This window comes from Bufo bufo, chromosome 4, assembly GCF_905171765.1.
Source record: "Bufo bufo chromosome 4, aBufBuf1.1, whole genome shotgun sequence".
Taxonomy (NCBI): domain Eukaryota; kingdom Metazoa; phylum Chordata; class Amphibia; order Anura; family Bufonidae; genus Bufo; species Bufo bufo.
The window spans coordinates 347,090,599-347,108,896 of NC_053392.1; the positions used below are offsets into that span (position 1 = coordinate 347,090,599).

At 42.3% G+C, this 18,298-nt stretch overlaps 1 protein-coding gene across 1 annotated transcript in view; it reads left to right on the forward strand.

Annotated features, from left to right (window-relative positions):
* The window catches only part of LOC120996972 (G-protein coupled receptor family C group 6 member A-like), a 118,324-nt gene that overhangs the window by 78,208 nt on the left and 21,818 nt on the right, over positions 1-18,298 (forward strand). The window contains exons 4-5 of the mRNA XM_040426846.1: positions 2,352-3,146; positions 6,076-6,288. Of these exons, the coding sequence (XP_040282780.1) occupies positions 2,352-3,146; positions 6,076-6,288 (1,008 nt within the window). The remainder of the gene's footprint in view (positions 1-2,351; positions 3,147-6,075; positions 6,289-18,298) is intronic.

The window sequence follows — 18,298 nt, forward strand, 5'->3', positions numbered from 1 at the left end:
CTCAAAAATCACATCCTGCACGATATGATAACTAAATAAGCGGATGTACATGACTACATTTGTAAAAGGAAAATCACAGAAAATAATGCACTCATAGAATAGATACAAACATTATATATGGACTAAGCCCTCACTCTGATATGATAAAATCTAAAACTCTCAGCCAATATATTTTGATTAAAACACATCTGTGCTCGCTTATCCTTGTCTATGGCACTGGAAACCTATATCTAATCTCACCAGAGATACAAGCTGCTACTCCATACTTTATAGATCACAAGCAACTATCACTAACATAACCTAAAAAAGCCATGCATGTTTCCTCCTGTCCGTGACGATCCATATCCATACTATATTGCTATTGCTCCCAGAAAAAAGTTGAAAGTTTGTTCACTTGTTCAGAACAAGCTACTGCTTCCTCCAATATTACAGTGTGTGTGTGTGTATATATATATATATATATATATATATATATATATATATACAGTACAGACCAAAAGTTTGGACACACCTCATTCAAAGAGTTTTCTTTATTTTCATGACTATGAAGGCATCAAAACTATGAATTAACACATGTGGAATTATATACATAACAAACAAGTGTGAAACAACTGAAAATATGTCATATTCTAGGTTCTTCAAAGTAGCCACCTTTTGCTTTGATTACTGCTTTGCACACTCTTGGCATTCTCTTGATGAGCTTCAAGAGGTAGTCCCCTGAAATGGTCTTCCAACAGTCTTGAAGGAGTTCCCAGAAATGCTTAGCACTTGTTGGCCCTTTTGCCTTTACTCTGCGGTCCAGCTCACCCCAAACCATCTCGATTGGGTTCAGGTCCGGTGACTGTGGAGGCCAGGTCATCTGCGCAGCACCCCATCACTCTCCTTCATGGTCAAATAGCCCTTACTTTCAAAGTTTTCCCAATTTTTCAGCTGACTGACTGACCTTCATTTCTTAAAGTAATGATGGCCACTCGTTTTTCTTTACTTAGTTGCTTTTTTCTTGCCATAATACAAATTCTAACAGTCTATTCAGTAGGACTATCAGCTGTGTATCCACCTGACTTCTCCTCAACGCAACTGATGGTCCCAACCCAATTTATAAGGCAAGAAATCCCACTTATTAAACCTGACAGGGCACACCTTTGAAGTGAAAACCATTTCAGGGGACTACCTCTTGAAGCTCATCAAGAGAATGCCAAGAGTGTGCAAAGCAGTAATCAAAGCAAAAGGTGGCTTCTTTGAAGAATCTAGAATATGACATATTTTCAGTTGTTTCACACTTGTTTGTTATGTATATAATTCCACATGTGTTAATTCATAGTTTTGATGCCTTCATAGTCATGAAAATAAAGAAAACTCTTTGAATGAGAAGGAGTGTCCAAACTTTTGGTCTGTACTGTATAAACACAGGCAGGAATCTGCTTCCATTAAGGCATAATTTTGGACTGCTTATTCAGAGCAAGCTACAGTTTTTTTTTCTGATACCACCACGTGTTTAAACACCCTCTGCCCCATGAAGCGACAAAAAGCATGCCATATTAGATTGTGCAATGTGTTTTTAAAAAGATTGCCTGATAACAATGTCACCCATGGGCTTACACATTGATATATATGTCAGTGTTACTCTGACATTAATTAATATGGCTATCTTTGCATTTAAGAGCTTGAAAGGGGAAGGAAAAATAAAAATAAAGAGGAGAGAAAAATATGAGACCTAGGAGAACTCATGGCATCATACATCAATTTTCAGGCTATTTACAACAGTTTTAATTTGGACAGGATCCATTTGGCCCCAAATCAAATTTTTTACAAATTTTTTACATTCGGACTCAAAACTAATTTCAAGAAATTCACTCATCTCAAGTGTAGTTTTAGGGAAAATAATGTTCCAGAATTGTTTATTATGGGGAATACAAGCATGTACTAGAATGGACATGACTAAATACCTGACAGATCCTTTTTAAATGAAATATTATTGTGAAATATTAGACAATAAAACTGTTGAGTTATTTTTTACTTAAAGGGGTTATCCACTCTCCCTCGCTCCCCGTCACCCGCGTTAGTTCTAATGGCTGCACGGCCACCGCTGCATCTCCCCATCGCTCGGATGAAAACATGCAGCAACGGAGAGGGGTACAGCCAATAGCAGGCTGCGATGGAAACGAGCCTCCCTAGCATCAGCGGCGGCCTTGCGCGCATCAGAAGCGACACGGGTGCTGGGGAGCGAGGTAAGTACAACCTGTATGAGTGGCCTGAGTATTTGGGGGGGGGGATTATAGAGGTTGGATAACCCCTTTAAACACAGTGAAATAATTTAATATGATCTAATATATAATTATTCATATTTATAGATAAGTCCTACATCATCGGCTGTTACTCTCCTAGACAGACTGAAGTTTCCATCTCTTTTGCGCACTGTACCAAACGATAATCATCAGACTAAAGCTATAGTTACTCTTATCAGAAAATTCGGGTGGAATTGGGTCGGAGTTATTGCATTAGATGATGCCTATGGGCATTCTGCGTCCTCTAGTTTAGATTCTCTTTTTAAGAAGTATGGAATATGTATGGCCTTTTTCAAAATAATTTCACCCCATGTAAATAATTTTGATCTGCAAGACTTAACAGATGAACTCATCAACAGCTCCACAAATGTTGTGATCGTCTTTTTGAAGCCTCCTATTGTTAAAACATTATTTGAGAGAGCAATTAGACTGAACATATCCAAAATCTGGATAGCGAGTGACAGCTGGGCAAATTCAAAATATATTTTACCTATTGAAAATATCAGAAAATTAGGAACTATTATTGGTCTGGACTTTAAATTTGAGCAAATTACAGGCTTTTCACAATATCTGAGGAACTTGAAGCCTCCAGAGAAGGGTGCTACAAATAAATTTCTTGAAGAATATAAAGAGTTAAGATTTGGATGTGATGATCAATCGATACTGCCGAAGTCACCGCTGGATTGCCATGATAATGTGACTAATATCTACATGAAAAACGACGACTTCTTGGTGCAAAATATACGCTGGAGTTCAGCATACAGTACGTCATTGGCAGTTACTGCCATAGCCCAAGCTATTGGAAATATTGTGTGCAAACATGATATATGTGACAAGTATAATACATTTACCTCCAAAATGGTAAGTCAGTTTATTCATTAGAGGTAAATAAAAAATCTATCATACAATATTTGTATTTGTATACATTATCTTTTTTAAATGGAAAATGTGGCTTATAATAGCTAAAGGCTAAGGAAACATTTGGGTTTGGCCTCATGCACAAGACCATTGTTTGCTTCCGCGTCCTTTCCGCCGATTTTAGCGTTTCTGGTGCGGACCCATTAATTTCTATGGAGCCATTGAAAATGCAGATAGTGCACCGTTTGCCATCCGCGTCTGTGATCCGTGGTTCCAGTCCGTCAATAAAAAATAACCTGTCCTATTATTTCTGCGGAAAACGGTTCGAGGACCCATTCAAGTCAATGGGACCGCTAAAAAATGTGGAGGCACACAAGATTGTCATCCGCGTCCGCACGTCCGTGTCCGTTTTATTCCTATCATTTGCATGGCAAACCTGTCTTGGACTTTTTTTTACATTCCTTTATGTCTGGTGATCCTCCAAAAATAAAGGAAGACACACGGAAACAAAAATAGAAACGGATCACGGAACAACGGAACCTCATTTTCCGGAACGGAACACAACAACGATAGTGTGCATGAGGCCTTAAGGATGAGCAAATCAGTTTGGACTGGACCAGGTTCGGTTCAAACTTTGCTATTTTTCAGACGGCAGACGAACCCGAATATTTTCAGTTTTGTTTCGAACTAATCCAGTAAAACGACGTGTAGTGCCATTTTAGTGCACATGTTGGTGGGGAAAAAAGCACTAGGGAGGAAAAAGAAGGTATCTCACATGTCCCCAAGAGGATTGTGGGGGAGGGCTTGCCCTGATTTGCTCCCAGGCTGACAGACAGCCTGGATGAGCCAATCAATGCTGTAGCCAGCAGGGAGGGGCCCGAGCACAACCCCATTCTGTGCTGGGCTATGAATAAAGGTGGATGGGTCTTACAGTGTTTGCCAGAGAAACGATGTTAGGGAGTCAGGGACAGTCAGAAATCAATCAGGAACAGTCAGAAATCAACCAAGCTTGTATCATACTGTCAGGAAGACTGAAGAGAAAGGTCAGGATTACAAAGAATAAGAAAAATTGTGTGTGTAGCATAAGAAAGCAGGGAAGCTGACAGCCAGGGTGGAAGGAGAGAGGCTCTATGGCCGCCGTGCCTCCTAGCAGAACTGAAGTTGCTTCAGTGCAAAAAGCAGCTACCTGCAAAAAAATACTTTTTTCCACGTCAGGCATTGGCAGCTCATGACGTTCATTCTGCAGTTGACCTGTATCCCCCTGTATGTATTTACGAAGCTAAATTCTTATCAAACGGAGAAGAATATGGCTTACATGAGGGCTTAAAAGCTGTCAGGGATTTTTAGATTTCGATTGACCTTTATTCCCATCAAAAATATTTATAGCATATCCACAGGCTATGCCATAAATATCTGATAGATGTGGGTCCAACCTCTGGGGCCTGCACCTAATTTCTAAAACAGAACCCCCTACCATCTAACCCGGGTGTAACAGCCAGGAGTGGTTTGAACTATGGAAACAGCCAAGGGGGCTGTGTTATGCTATTTCTGTAGGTCCCATACAAGTGAATGGGAGTTATGGATACAGCGCAGCATGGTGAACTACACTACAGAAGTTATGGAACCAGTGTAGAGTTCTGTGCTACACGGTTTCTGTGAGCCATATTGATGTGTATTGGAGCAATGGAAACAGCTGTTACCTCTGGTCATTCTGGCAGGACGCTCATGCTGAAATGGGAATACACTGATTAGTACTGTGATTATGTCATGATACTGTCATGATAGAGTGTTTGTATTAATTTTTGCTCTGTTGGGATGATGTCAACAACCCTATTCAGATAAGTAGAATTGATTTTCAGTCAGAAATTTCTGCAACAAATCTGCTAACATGAGGAATAACACTACTTCTGGTTACTGCTGTATATGACTTGCATCTTACAGTTTAGCAGTTTTTTTCTGTGCATAGTGAATGTCCAGTTTGCAGTTCTGTTAGAGGAGGTGGGAGAAGACTAGCTGCCATCCACTGCACACAATAAGTAGAGATGAATCTGCTTCCTAACCTTATATTATTCACTCAGAAGAAGTCCCAGGAGGACATTATAGAGAAGTAAGACAGGTCCTGTCCTGTACGATTGTGCAAAATGCACTTCTGCTGAGATATAAACTTCCTATTCAGCTCTTTGTTCTTGTCTCCTCTGTCTCACTCCTTCTGCTGATTACTTCTCCCCACTCTCCTCTCCATAGACTTGTATTAACATGTAATGTGATACTTCAGAAGAACTGGTCATGGATGATATTTAAGCATATTTCAAAGTGAAACTCAATAATGCAATTAGCAAGAGAAGGAGGTGTGGTGGTGGTGGGGTTGAGTAAAACTCTGAGTACATGAGAACTAGCCATTATTTCTTAATCATAATACATTACAAAGTTTCTTGTTGTCATTTGTACTATTGATATGTGAAAGGTTGTGTGCAAAGTTAGTGACCATTCAAAAATTTAGTTCTTTTGGATCACGTCACAACAGTATTTGTTTTTATTTTTATTTATAGTCTATACTTTATAGAGATTATATAACATTTGTCTACATGAGTTTATGCTATGATGGTAGCCCGTGCACACCACCATCCTCTCTTGGGTAGGCAGAGGCGATGCTCCACTCACCCTTCTTCTCCTCCTACTCTAGCGCCATGGTCTTTCCGGCCTTCTGCTACTTCCTATTTTTTTAATGGGTTAGGCTCTGATATATTAATGTTATTGCTTGTCTTATTACTACAGAATTATGAATTTAGACAATTATAATGTGAATTCCATTCAAAGTACAGATGAAGGACTGAGAAGTAATTATGTAGAAGAAATGTTTGTCCACAATGTTTTGAGTATGTCACCGTATATATACATTTCTATTTGTATTGATATGTCTGCTCTGTTTCAGCTATTGGATGAAATAAAGAGGGGTAACTATTCCTTCAATGGTATGCCATTCTACTTTGATCCATCTGGTGATGTTTTGACAGGCTATAACATCATTTACTGGAGTACAACAAACAATACCTTGGACACCCATGTAATTGGTGCTTATGACATAAAAGGACACACCTTTACCATACGAGAAAATGCTATTTCTTGGAATACAAAAAACAACAAGGTACTTTAGAAATTATTTTATTAATGCAAATCATATTTCAGATTTAGGAAATACTATCACTTGCTCTTTCCACACATACTAGTGTGACTACAAGGTAATAATTTAATTCAAATAATCTCACACATGCATTTCTCACAGATTACAAATAGAGTTCAAACAATCAGACAAAGCATACCATACCCTCGGAGAAGACCTAGCTATTACCTGCAATAAGAATTTCTGGTTCTCCATTATTGTAGTTAGCATATATGTGTTTTTCTAGCAGACAAATCAGCAGCCCATTGGTCACTGACTGATCTATTAGATACTCCTCTGTTTCTTGTTTAAACATTAAAAAGGTAATGGTCAGTTTAATCATTTTTTATATTAAACCTATTATATTTAATTATAAGTACTGTACAGGCCTACTTATGTATAGCACATTATTGTAAAGCAATCAGCAGCCTTTTGAGAAGATTTGAAAAAAACAGACTGCCAATTAGAGATTAATGAATCACTATAAATTCGATCTGGATCCAAATCGATTCTATCATTAAAAAAAGTGCTCCAACTGGCCTGAAAATGTTTGTTTCCTAGAACTATTTTTCTCTGTAGTCTCTCAATTTCTATTTTAATTTTTTTAATTATTTCTTCCTCTCCAAAATCCATTCAAATCTAAATCACCAAAAATTCAGATTTGGATGCAACAAGAGTTTTTACAAAATTGGGGTCAAACTCAATTTGTTTAGAATTGATATGCTCATCTCTACTGAGATATCCCAGACAGAAACTCTTCAGGGTGAAGCTTGATTTTTATGTTGGAAAGAAATATTAGTAAATATCTAAATCACACTAATATCAATTTAAGGGGAGAAAAATAAATACGTTTTACTGTTTGATGCTTGTGATGTTTTTACTTTTTAATACTTTGGTTACCTAACAAGTGTAAAAACTTGTAAAGTAAACAAAGCAATAAAATATCTAATGTTTAACAGGATGCATGAGTGAGTGATATAATTTGTAAATGTCCTGCTGGAATGACCCAGAAACATAATACTACAGATCTCTTCCCATCTGCTATAGACCTTATACTTCAAAATATAAAACCAATTGTAAAGTAGAAAGAATAATAAAGCTGTATGGAAACTTTTACCCATATGTTTTCATACCTCTGCTACTGCCAAAAAGGGTATTGTAAAAAAAAAAGTATATTTAACAATACTAGGTGTATGCAAAAATGGACCATACATCTGCTCTGTAGAATCTTAGGGCTTTAGCATCAGGGCTGTCCGGCGGCACGGCGAAATAGCGGAAGGACGGATCCGACATGGTGAACAGCATGTCGGATCCGTCCTGCCGCAAGTGTGAAAGAGCCCTAAGATTCTACAGAGCAGATGTATGGTCCATTTTTGCATACACCTAGTATTGTTAAATATACTTTTTTTTTTACAATACCCTTTTTGGCAGTAGCAGAGGTATGAAAACATATGGGTAAAAGTTTCCATACAGCTTTATTATACACATTTAGAACCTGTCAAAAGAAAAAAAGGCTATAAAACATCACTTCCCTTTCTTAACAAAATAATTTGTCAAACAGATGGTAAGTGTATGGAACTGCATAACAGTTTTGATTAAGTTGTTAGAAGAACTGTAATTTTAGCCAAGCCTAAAATATCTTTAGACATCACTTCAATAGAAATGTATACCATATTTTTCGCCCTATAAAACGCACCTGCCCATAAGAAGGTTTTGTGGCAGGCGCAGCACTATGAAGTGCCTTTTGCGCTGTGGCATTAGCAGAATTTTGATATCTCTGACTTTAGTCTTACCATACTGTCTATTACTCTGTAATTCCTCTAGCGCCGTTCTATGGAAACAGTAGGTTTAAAGAGCACACCACATGCTTGAAATAACTTCTTTATTAACTTAAACTTTTCTTCATATAACACTGCCGCTTCCGCAGCAGATAGTCCATGTACAAAACACGTGTTGAATAAAGTATCACAAATAGTGGTATGCATTCAATCTGGTCATACAACATAAAATGGTGGATATATTTCTCTCTTCAGTATCTGTACTCTCACTTTAAGTTATTTAAGCACTTTATAATCTCTCTGAGAGTTGTATCTGAGGGCTAACTAATAGTTCTACTTGCTTTGGAGCTTGGTCGCAATTTGCAGGATGCAGTTAGCAGTAACTATTTGCAGATTGGTTGAGTATGATCTGGTATGGTTGTACGCAATTTGGATTGCAATTGGAATTGGAATTTGTATGGTAACAACTCGTTTGGTGGAACTATTTTGGCCTCTTACTTCCATAAAATACAGCTCTTAGTAGATTGAATGTCTGATCAGCTCCTCTCTCTGGTGAATAATGATTTCTAGCAGCTCCTGCTAGGGGAATTTTCCACACAGATTCAGTGTGAGGCTGGCTGTGATTGGTTAAGACTCCTGCTGAGTGTTAGGCTGGCTATGATTGATGAAGACTCCTGCCCAGCAACAAAAGTTTAACTCTATGCTTTCTGTTGTTTCTGCTGTGTCATTGAGCTTACCTTACATTATATAATGAATCTTAAAGGCATACTATCTTTTCTACTTCTGTGAACACAAAATATAACAGTTATATGACATCCCAAATAATTCTGCTTTTGTCTTTAACACACAAACATAGCAACTGTATTAAGGTTATTGGCAGGTCTAGCTGTTTAAACACACAAGCTATATTAGCAACCTAAGACAGGTCTTATCTAGCTAGCTACACTCCCACCAAAATTAGCTATAATTCTATGTTCTTAGTGGTAGGACTTAAACATGAATTTGAGGAATTTTCCATCAGGTTATGAACTTCCAAGTGTCTTTTATCTCTCAGGTAAAACAACTAACTTCTGTATAGGACGTTCCAACTTGAGTGGAGTAATGAGACGTTTTCCTTTTTTGTCAAGTTTTGAGTCTCCAACTCTTCCACCTTGGCCTCAAATTTTCAGGGCTTGTCCCATCCCAGCTTCTGTCTGCATAAGTCTTGTAGTTCTTATCTTGCTCTGATGATTACTGGGGCCAAGAATGCCAATGGATCATATACAGAGTTGATCGGACACTTGGATGTTCGGGTTCGACGGGTTTGGCCGAACTTCACAAAAAAGTTCAAGTTCGGAACCCGAACTTGACCCCGAACCCGAACCCCATTGAAGTCAATGGGGACCCAAACTTTGGAGCACTAAAATGGCTCTAAAAAAGTCATGGAAAGGGCTAGAGGGCTGCAAATTGCAGCAAAATGTGGTTAAGAGCATGGCAAGTGCTCTGCAAACTAATGTCGATATGAAAATGACTTAAAATAACATAAAATACATGCAAATAAAAAATAATAATCTTGATCTTGCAGGACGAGGTCCATATGGAGTAGTAGGTTGAGGAGGCGGTGGATGTGGTGGTGTAGGAGGAAGTGGCGGTGGAGGAGGAGGGGGTAGCCAACACAGTTTTTTGGTTATAATTTATTTTATTTTATTTTTTAAATTAGGGTACACCCCAAAACATTGTGAAATATAACATGTGATAACCCCCTCCAGCCGTGCTAAACAAACATTCAGACAATACACTGGCTGCAGGGCAGGCCAGCACCTCCAAGGCATAAAGGGCAAGCTTAGGTCATTTGCCCAATTTAGAGACCCATAAGTTGAAGGTGGCAGACCCATCAGTCAGTACGTGTAGGCGTGTGCACACATACTGCTCCACCATGTTGCTGAAATGCTGCCTCCTGCTAAGACGTTCCATATCAGCTGGTGGTGCTGGTTGTTGTAGCATGCTGACAAAGCTTTTCCACATTTCGGCCATTCTAACCCTGCCTTCTGAGGTGCTGGTGGTGCCCCAGCTGCGTTGGCGACCTCTTCCTCCTCCTCTGCCTTCGCACTGTGCTTCCACTGTGCCCCCTCTGTCAGGTGGGAATGCCACCAGCAGGTCGTCTACCAGCGTGCGCTTGTACTCGTGCATCTTATAATCACGCTCCAGTGACGGAATTAAGGACGGTACGTTGTCCTTGTAATGGGGATCCAGCAGCGTGGCCACCCAGTAATCAGCACAAGTTAGAATGTGGGCAACTCGGCGGTCATTGCGGAGACACTGCAGCATATAATCGCTCATGTGTGCCAGGCTGCCCAGAGGCAACGAAAAGCTGTCCTCTGTGGGAGGTGTAATGTCTGTGTCCTCTGTATCCCCCCAACCACGCACCAGTGATGGCCAAGAGCTGTGCCCTGGCTGGACAATTGTGTACCTGGCGTTTGTGGGTGCAGGAACCCACCCTCGGAGCCACTTGTGAATGACTGGCCTGAAACCCTATGAAATAATCCTTATTCCTCCTCCTGTGCCACATCCTCTTCCATCATCACTCAAAGCGTTTTTTCAAGGAGGCATAGAAGTGGGATAGTATTGCTGAGAATGGAGTCATCGGCACTGGCCATGTTGGTGGAGTACTCAAAACAGCGCAACAAGGCACACAGGTCTCGCATGGAGGCCCAGTCATTGGTGGTGAAGTGGCGATGTTCCACAGAGCGACTCGCCCGTGCGTGCTGCAGCTGAAACTCCACTATCGCCTGCTGCTGCTCGCACAGTCTGGCCAGCATGTGCAAGGTGGAGTTCCACCTTGTGGGCACGTCGCATATGAGGCGGTGAGCGGGAAGGTCGAAGTTATGCTGCAGCGCTGACAGGCGAGCAGCAGCAGGGTGAGAATGCAGAAGCGCGCACAGACGGCCCGCACTTTCTGCAGCAGCTCTGACATATTGGGGTAATTTTTAAGGAACCTCTGCACCATCAAATTCAGCACATGCGCTAGGCAAGGGATATGCGTCAAACTGGCTAGTCCCAGAGCTGCTACGAGATTTCGCCCATTATCGCACACCACCAGACCGGGCTTGAGCTCACTGGCACCAACCACTCATCGGTCTGTTGTTCCATGCCCATCCACAGCTCCTGCGCGGTGTGGGTTTTGTCCCCCAAACAGATAAGTTTTAAAACTGCCTGCTGTCATTTACCCCTGGCTGTGCTGAAGTTGGTGGTGAAGGTGTTAAGCTGACCGGCTGAGGAAGCGGTAGAGGATGAGGAAGCGGAGTAGGAGGATGAAGCAACAAGAGGCAAAGAGAAACGCCTTGCAATCCTCGGTGGTGGACGGACATGCGCCAAACTGCTATCTGCCTCAGGCCCAGCCGCCACTGCATTTACCCAGTATGCTGTTAGGGAGATATAACATCCCTGACCGTGCTTACTGGTCCACGTATCCGTAGTTAGGTGGACCTTGCCACAGATGGCGTTGCACAGTACACGCCTGATTTTGTCCCCCACTTGGTTGTGCAGGGAAGGGATGGCTCGCCTGGAAAAATAGTGACAGCTGGGCACGACGTACTGTGGGACAGCCACCGCCATAAAGCTTTTAAGACTCTCCGTCTCCACCAGACGGAATGGCAGCATTTCAAAGGCCAGTAATTTTAAAATGCTGGCATTCAGGGCCAGGGATTGCGGGTGGGTAGGGGGGTACTTCCTCTTCTGCTCCAGTGTTTGAGAGATAGAGAGCTGAATGCTTCCATGGGACATTGTGGAGATGCTTGGTGACCCAGGTGGTGGTGTTGCTGCCAGATCCTCTGTTTGCGGGGTGGCAGGTGCCACTGTCACTCCAGAGGTGGATGAATAGGCCCAGACTGCAGCAGAAGAGGAAGCAGGAGGAGCCAGAGACCTTTCTTGGTTTTTGAGGTGTCTACTCCACTGCAGCTCGTGCTTTGCACTTAGATGCCTGGTCATGCAGGTTGTGCTCAGGTTGAGAACGTTTATGCCTCACTTCAGGCTCTGATTGCACAGCGAGCAAACCACTCGTGTCTTGTCGTCAGCACATTGTCTGAAGAACTGCCACGCCAGGGAACTCCTTGTAGCTGGTTTTGGTGTGGTCTCTTGCTGCGTTGGGCAGTAGCAGGCGTACTGTCTAGGGGACGGCCGCTCCGCTTTTGCACCCTGCTCCCTCTTTTGCTGTGCTGGTGGCTCTGTGCGACCACCGCCTCTTCCTCCGAACTACACAGGTCACTCTCATGACCTTGATTCCACGTGGGGTCGAGGACCTCATCGTCCTCCACATCATCTTCCACCCAGTCTTCACCCCTGCCATCCTTGTCGGTCTGCACACTGAAGAAAGCCACAGCAGTTGCAACCTATGTTTCGTCATCATCCGAGACGTGCTGCGGTGGTCCTCCCATGTAATCCTCCTGAAACATAAATGGTTGGGCATCGGTGCACTCAATCTCTTCCACTTCTGGGGCAGGGCTATGTGGATGGCCCTGGGAAACCCTGCTAGCAGAGTCATCAAAAAGCATAAGAGACTGCTGCATGACTTGGGGCTCAGACTGCTTGGCTGATTTGCAAGGGGGTGAGGTGAAAGACTGATTGAACACGGCTGCAGGTGTCAACTCTGATCTTTCTGCAGGAGACTCGGTGGGAGACAATGTGATGGAACTGGAGGCACTGTCAGCAACCCAATCTACTATCGCCTGTACTTGTTCTGGCCTCACCATTCGTAGAGCCGCATTAGGCCCGACCAAATACCGCTGAAGGTTCTGTCGCCTACTCGCACCTGAGGAAGGTGTTTCACTTGTGCGTGTGGCTGGCACAGATCGACCACGTCCTCTCTCTGCAACAGGAGCTCCACCAGCAGCCCCACGACCGGGACCACGTCCCTTATTTGACGTTCTCCTCCTTCTCCGCAAATTTAGCATCTTGCCCAAAATGGGTGTTTTTTTAATAACAGAATATAACAGCAGTATCTAACACGTGTATTTCACACTGACAGATGCAGCAAAGGCCGAAAATTTTGTATTTTGCCAAAAATGGGTGTTTTTTTAAACCCAGAATATTATTGCAGTATTTCAAGCTTGTATTTCACACTGACAAATACTGAAAAGGCCGCTGATGTTGGGTATTGCCAACAATGGGTGCTTTTTTAATAGCAAAATATTATTGCAGTATTTCAAGCTTGTATTTCACACTGACAAATGCAGAAAACGCCCCTGATGTAGGGTATTGCCAACAATGGGTGTTTTTTAAAACCCAGAATATTATTGCAGTACTGTATTTCAAGCTTGTATTTCACACTAACAAATGATGCATAGGGCCCAGATGTAGGGTATTGCCAAAAATGGGTGTTTTTTAAGAACAGAATATTTTTGCAGTATTTCAAGCTTGTATTTCACACTGACAAATGCTGAAAAGGCCCCTGATGTAGGGTATTGCCAAAAATAGGTGTTTTTTAAAACCCAGAATATTATTGCAGTATTTCAATCTTGTATTTCACACTAACAAATGCTTCATAGGCCCCTGATGTAGGGTATTGCCAAAAATGGGTGTTTTTTAAAACACAGAATAATATTGCAGTATTTTAAGCTTGTATTTTACACTGACAAATGCTGCAAAGGCACCAGATGTAGGATGATACAAGATGAAAAGATAAGCCGCACTCACCATCCGTGTTCACGCTTTTATTGCAGAGTATATTCCAGGGGCAGACTCACATAGAGCATCAATTTAGAGCGACGGCCGTTTCGCGGTGCGACTGCTTCTTCCGGCTGTTTAATCCATTCTGAGAATCGTGCGTGCGCTGACTTATAGCATCATATGGGGGAGGGTTCAACCGACCCATCACTCAATGACCCTTAACGCTGCAACAGCAGCGCACGCACAAGACACAGGTGCATAGATACATTAGTGCAAAATTTAAAAACAGTAATGACATAAATGGAACAAAAGTTACAAAGAAGTGACACAAAGCTGACATGTATACCAGGAGTGATATCTATGCCCACAAAGGGTGAGCTAAGTACAAAATTCGCTGCTAATTCCCTGTAATAAATAATATATTTCAAAAAGAGACACATTCATATAACACCCTATTCAATGAATACCGATAGATCATTACGCTCGTTCAGACCCAAATAACCGGTAGCATCGGTTTTAATAATAAACCGAGCTTCCTTCCGGAGCAGGGTACGGTGTCTATCACCTCCCTGAATTAATGGGGGAACATGCTCCAAACCCGCAAATCGCAGAGCGCTCGCATCCCCTGCTCGATTAGGCGAGTGCGTCCCTTGCCTGTTTTAATTGACTTACGGTGTTCTCGTACCCGCTCCATTAAGGATCTTTTGGTCTTTAAAAGGATCCACACACGCAGATCAAAACATAAACTACATTATGTTGTTCTACAATTGATGAATTGGTGCACGCTATGTTCAATGCCTCCAAAAAAGAGATGGCGGCCTTGAAACATATAGCCGCACAGGGAGCAGTCACCGCAGCGATAGTTGCCAACCGGCTTACCGAGTGACAACCAATCACACGGTTTCCGCTTGCTGTAGCAGCTACGCACCAAAATGTCCCTAAATGTGCGACATCTTTTAAAGCTAATATAGGTTTCTGATCTACAAGTTTACCCAGATCTCCTTCTGCTTTTAAAATCTCCCAGTTGTTCAATATTGTTCTCTTTATACAGTTTGCCATAGGACTATGTTTAAACACAAACACAAATCTGTCCTTTTTCTCTGCATATTCCACCTTACATTTTCTGCGTTTCATCAATGATCGGGTTCTCGCCCTTTCCAAAGCTGTATCCAATTGTTCTGGCGGGTACTCACGTTGGATCAGTCTATCCCTCAGTTCATTCGCCTGTCTCAGGAATGCTGTATCCTGACTGATTTGTTACAGTCCTGTAGTACAAGGACTTTAGAAAACAAAGTTACACAACTTGCTGACAAAGAAGTGCGGCTTTTTTGGAACATAAATTCATTAATGTCCTATAATGAAAGTGGACGGGTTCCACGCGGACTCCGCATCTATAAAGAGCTGGCACAGTTTGAGGAGGATATATCGTTTGTGAATAAATGGAAAGAGCTGCATAAGGACTTTTCAATAAAAATCCTACAAGCTGTTATGAACAGAAATGAAAGAGAATATGATACAGTTAATACGGAGCTAAAAAGAGCAAAAGATGAATTAAAATCACGTCTATATGAGATCCAATTTGTTGCATTTGAAAAACGCCTAAACAGAAAGCTCGTTGTAACACAGACCGAGATCAAAGAAAAGAAGAAGGACAAATTCCTACGAGACAAAGCGGATTATGACACGGGGCGAATCTTTGATTGGCATAAAAAGAGGTTTAAGAAACGTCGCCCATTCCGGAGACCTAAAAGTGACTATTGGATGACAGAATCAGAATCTAGTGCGTCCGATGATTCAACAAACCAACCCATGAAACCCCGCAGTAACCTCCCTTTAAGAGGAGAACTAGGAGAGGGGGGCGGGGAAGAAGAAGGCGTGCGCAGATCGGCACGCAGGAAGAAACAGGTCTCGTGGAGGAGTTAATGGAAGGGAATAATGTTTCTTCTAACCTCGTAATCAATATTAGTGGTGTCGAGTTGCCCTCGGACTGCACCTCGGTCCTCAATTTGGGACTGGGGTTCAGTCCGACAGAGCAATTCGATAGGACCACATTCGAAACTGATTTGTTCAAAAATGTTCGTAAATTGTATCTAAAAAAGCCTTTTAACAATGCCTCGGCCTCCCATAATGTTAGTAGAGAAGGTGATAAACCTGTGATTTTAGATCCTTTAGGGTACATTATCTCCGAACCCTTTAATATACAAGAAGTAGCCTGTTTGGAATTTTTGGCAGACATAGATTTGAGTCCCGACTTTGTACCAACCACCACACATAGCGACTTCAGAGGAGGTATTCCATCCTCCTTTTGCCCCCCTATGCCCGCCGGCTCGATAATTGATGTATTCTATAAGAGGATTCTGAGAGACACAAAAGCCCTGTTATATCCGAAAGAGAAGGAGAATTTGAATAAAAGGCAATTTACTACCATACAATGGCTACGGGACTCAGACCTCAATATCAAGCCGGCGGACAAGGGGGGTAACGTTGTTGTAATGTATCGCAACTTTTATGTCACTGAGGCGGAGAGGCAGCTGAAAGATGCCTCCACATATGAGAAGTTACCCTCGGATCCGGTTCCTGAGATCAGGTCCAATCTGGTGGACCTGTTGCGGAGGTACATTGAGGCAGGTGTGCTCCATTGATCAACCATTGACAAATTGGTTCCTCTCTTCCCCAATAGACCCTCCTGGTATTTTCTCTTTAAGGTGCACAAGTCACTGACCCATCCCCCTGGACGACCTATTGTGTCGGGGGTTGGGTCAGTGAATGAACCCTTATCGAGATACCTGGACTGGCTACTGCGTCCTATTTTATTTAGATTCCCCACATACCTTGGTGACACCAACGACTTCCTCCTGGCCCTTGAGGGCTTTCAGTGGCAGGATGGTTGGAGTTTGGTGTCCCTCGATGTGGTTAATCTTTACACCCGGATTCCACAACGTGGAGGTGTGAACGCAGTTCTTGAACTCATTGAGCATTCAGGGAGAAGTCCTTTATTTAGTGAATTTGTAGAAGAGTCACTGCTGTTCATTTTGGAGAACAATACGCTTCTCTTTAATGATTAGTGGAATAGGCAAATTTTTGAGACTGCCATGGGGACACCTGTCTCATGTACCTTCACTAACATATTTTTGGGCAGATTCGAGGATAGATACGTCTTCTCGACGTCCAATCCATTCCTCAGTTGCATACGTCTATTTTTGCGCTACGTGGATAATATCTTCATGGTGTGGTCGGGGACACAGGAGCAGTGCGAGCAATTTGTGGCCCATCTCAATGGCGCGAACAACATGAACATGATGTTCACCCTCAATTTTGGGGGGTCGACCATCGAGTTCTTGGACGTTCGCGTCGTTGTGGAAGATGGTGCCCTACATACCGAAGGGTATCGCAAACCCACTGCTATCAACACCCTACTGCACCATGAGAGCTATCATCCACGTAGCGTAACAGAGTCAGTCCCTTATGGACAATTTTTAAGACTCAGACGAATCAACAGTCAGGATACAGCATTCCTGAGACAGGCGAATGAACTGAGGGATAGACTGATCCAACGCGGGTACCCGCCAGAACAATTGGATACAGCTTTGGAAAGGGCGAGAACCCATACCCAACGATCATTGATGAAACACAGAAAATGTAAGGTGAAATATGATGCAGAGAAAAAGGACAGATTTGTGTTTGTGTTTAAACATAGTCCTATGGCAAACTGTATAAAGAGAACAATATTGAACAACTGGGAGATTTTAAAAGCAGAAGGAGATCTGGGTAAACTTGTAGATCAGAAACCTATATTAGCTTTTAAAAGATGTCGCACATTTAGGGACATTTTGGTGCGTAGCCGCTACAGCGAGCGGAAACCACGCGATTGGTTGTCACTCGGTAAGCCGGTTGGCAACTATCGCTGCGGTGACTGCTCCCTGTGCGGCTATATGTTTCAAGGCCGCCATCTCTTTTTTGGAGGCATTGAACATTGCGTGCACCAATTCATCAATTGTAGAACAACATATGTAGTTTATGTTTTGATCTGTTGGATACCTTTATGTAGGAAAGACCAAAAGATCCTTAATCGAGTGGGTACGAGAACACCGTAAGTCAATTAAAACAGGCAAGGGACGCACTCGCCTAATCGAGCATATACACTGCCAACATGGAGGGGATGCGAGCGCCCTGCGATTTGCGGGTTTGGAGCATGTTCCCCCATTAATTCAGGGAGGTGATAGACACCGTACCCTGCTCCAGAAGGAAGCTCGGTTTATTATTAAAACCGATGCTACCGGTTATTTGGGTCTGAACGAGCGTAATGATCTATCGGTATTGATTGAATAGGGTGTTATATGAATGTGTCTCTTTTTGAAATATATTATTTATTACAGGGAATTAGCAACGAATTTTGTACTTAGCTCACCCTTTGTGGGCATAGATATCACTCCTGGTATACATGTCAGCTTTGTGTCACTTCTTTGTAACTTTTGTTCCATTTATGTCATTACTGTTTTTAAATTTTGCACTAATGTATCTATGCACCTGTGTCTTGTGCGTGCGCTGCTGTTGCAGCGTTAAGGGTCATTGAG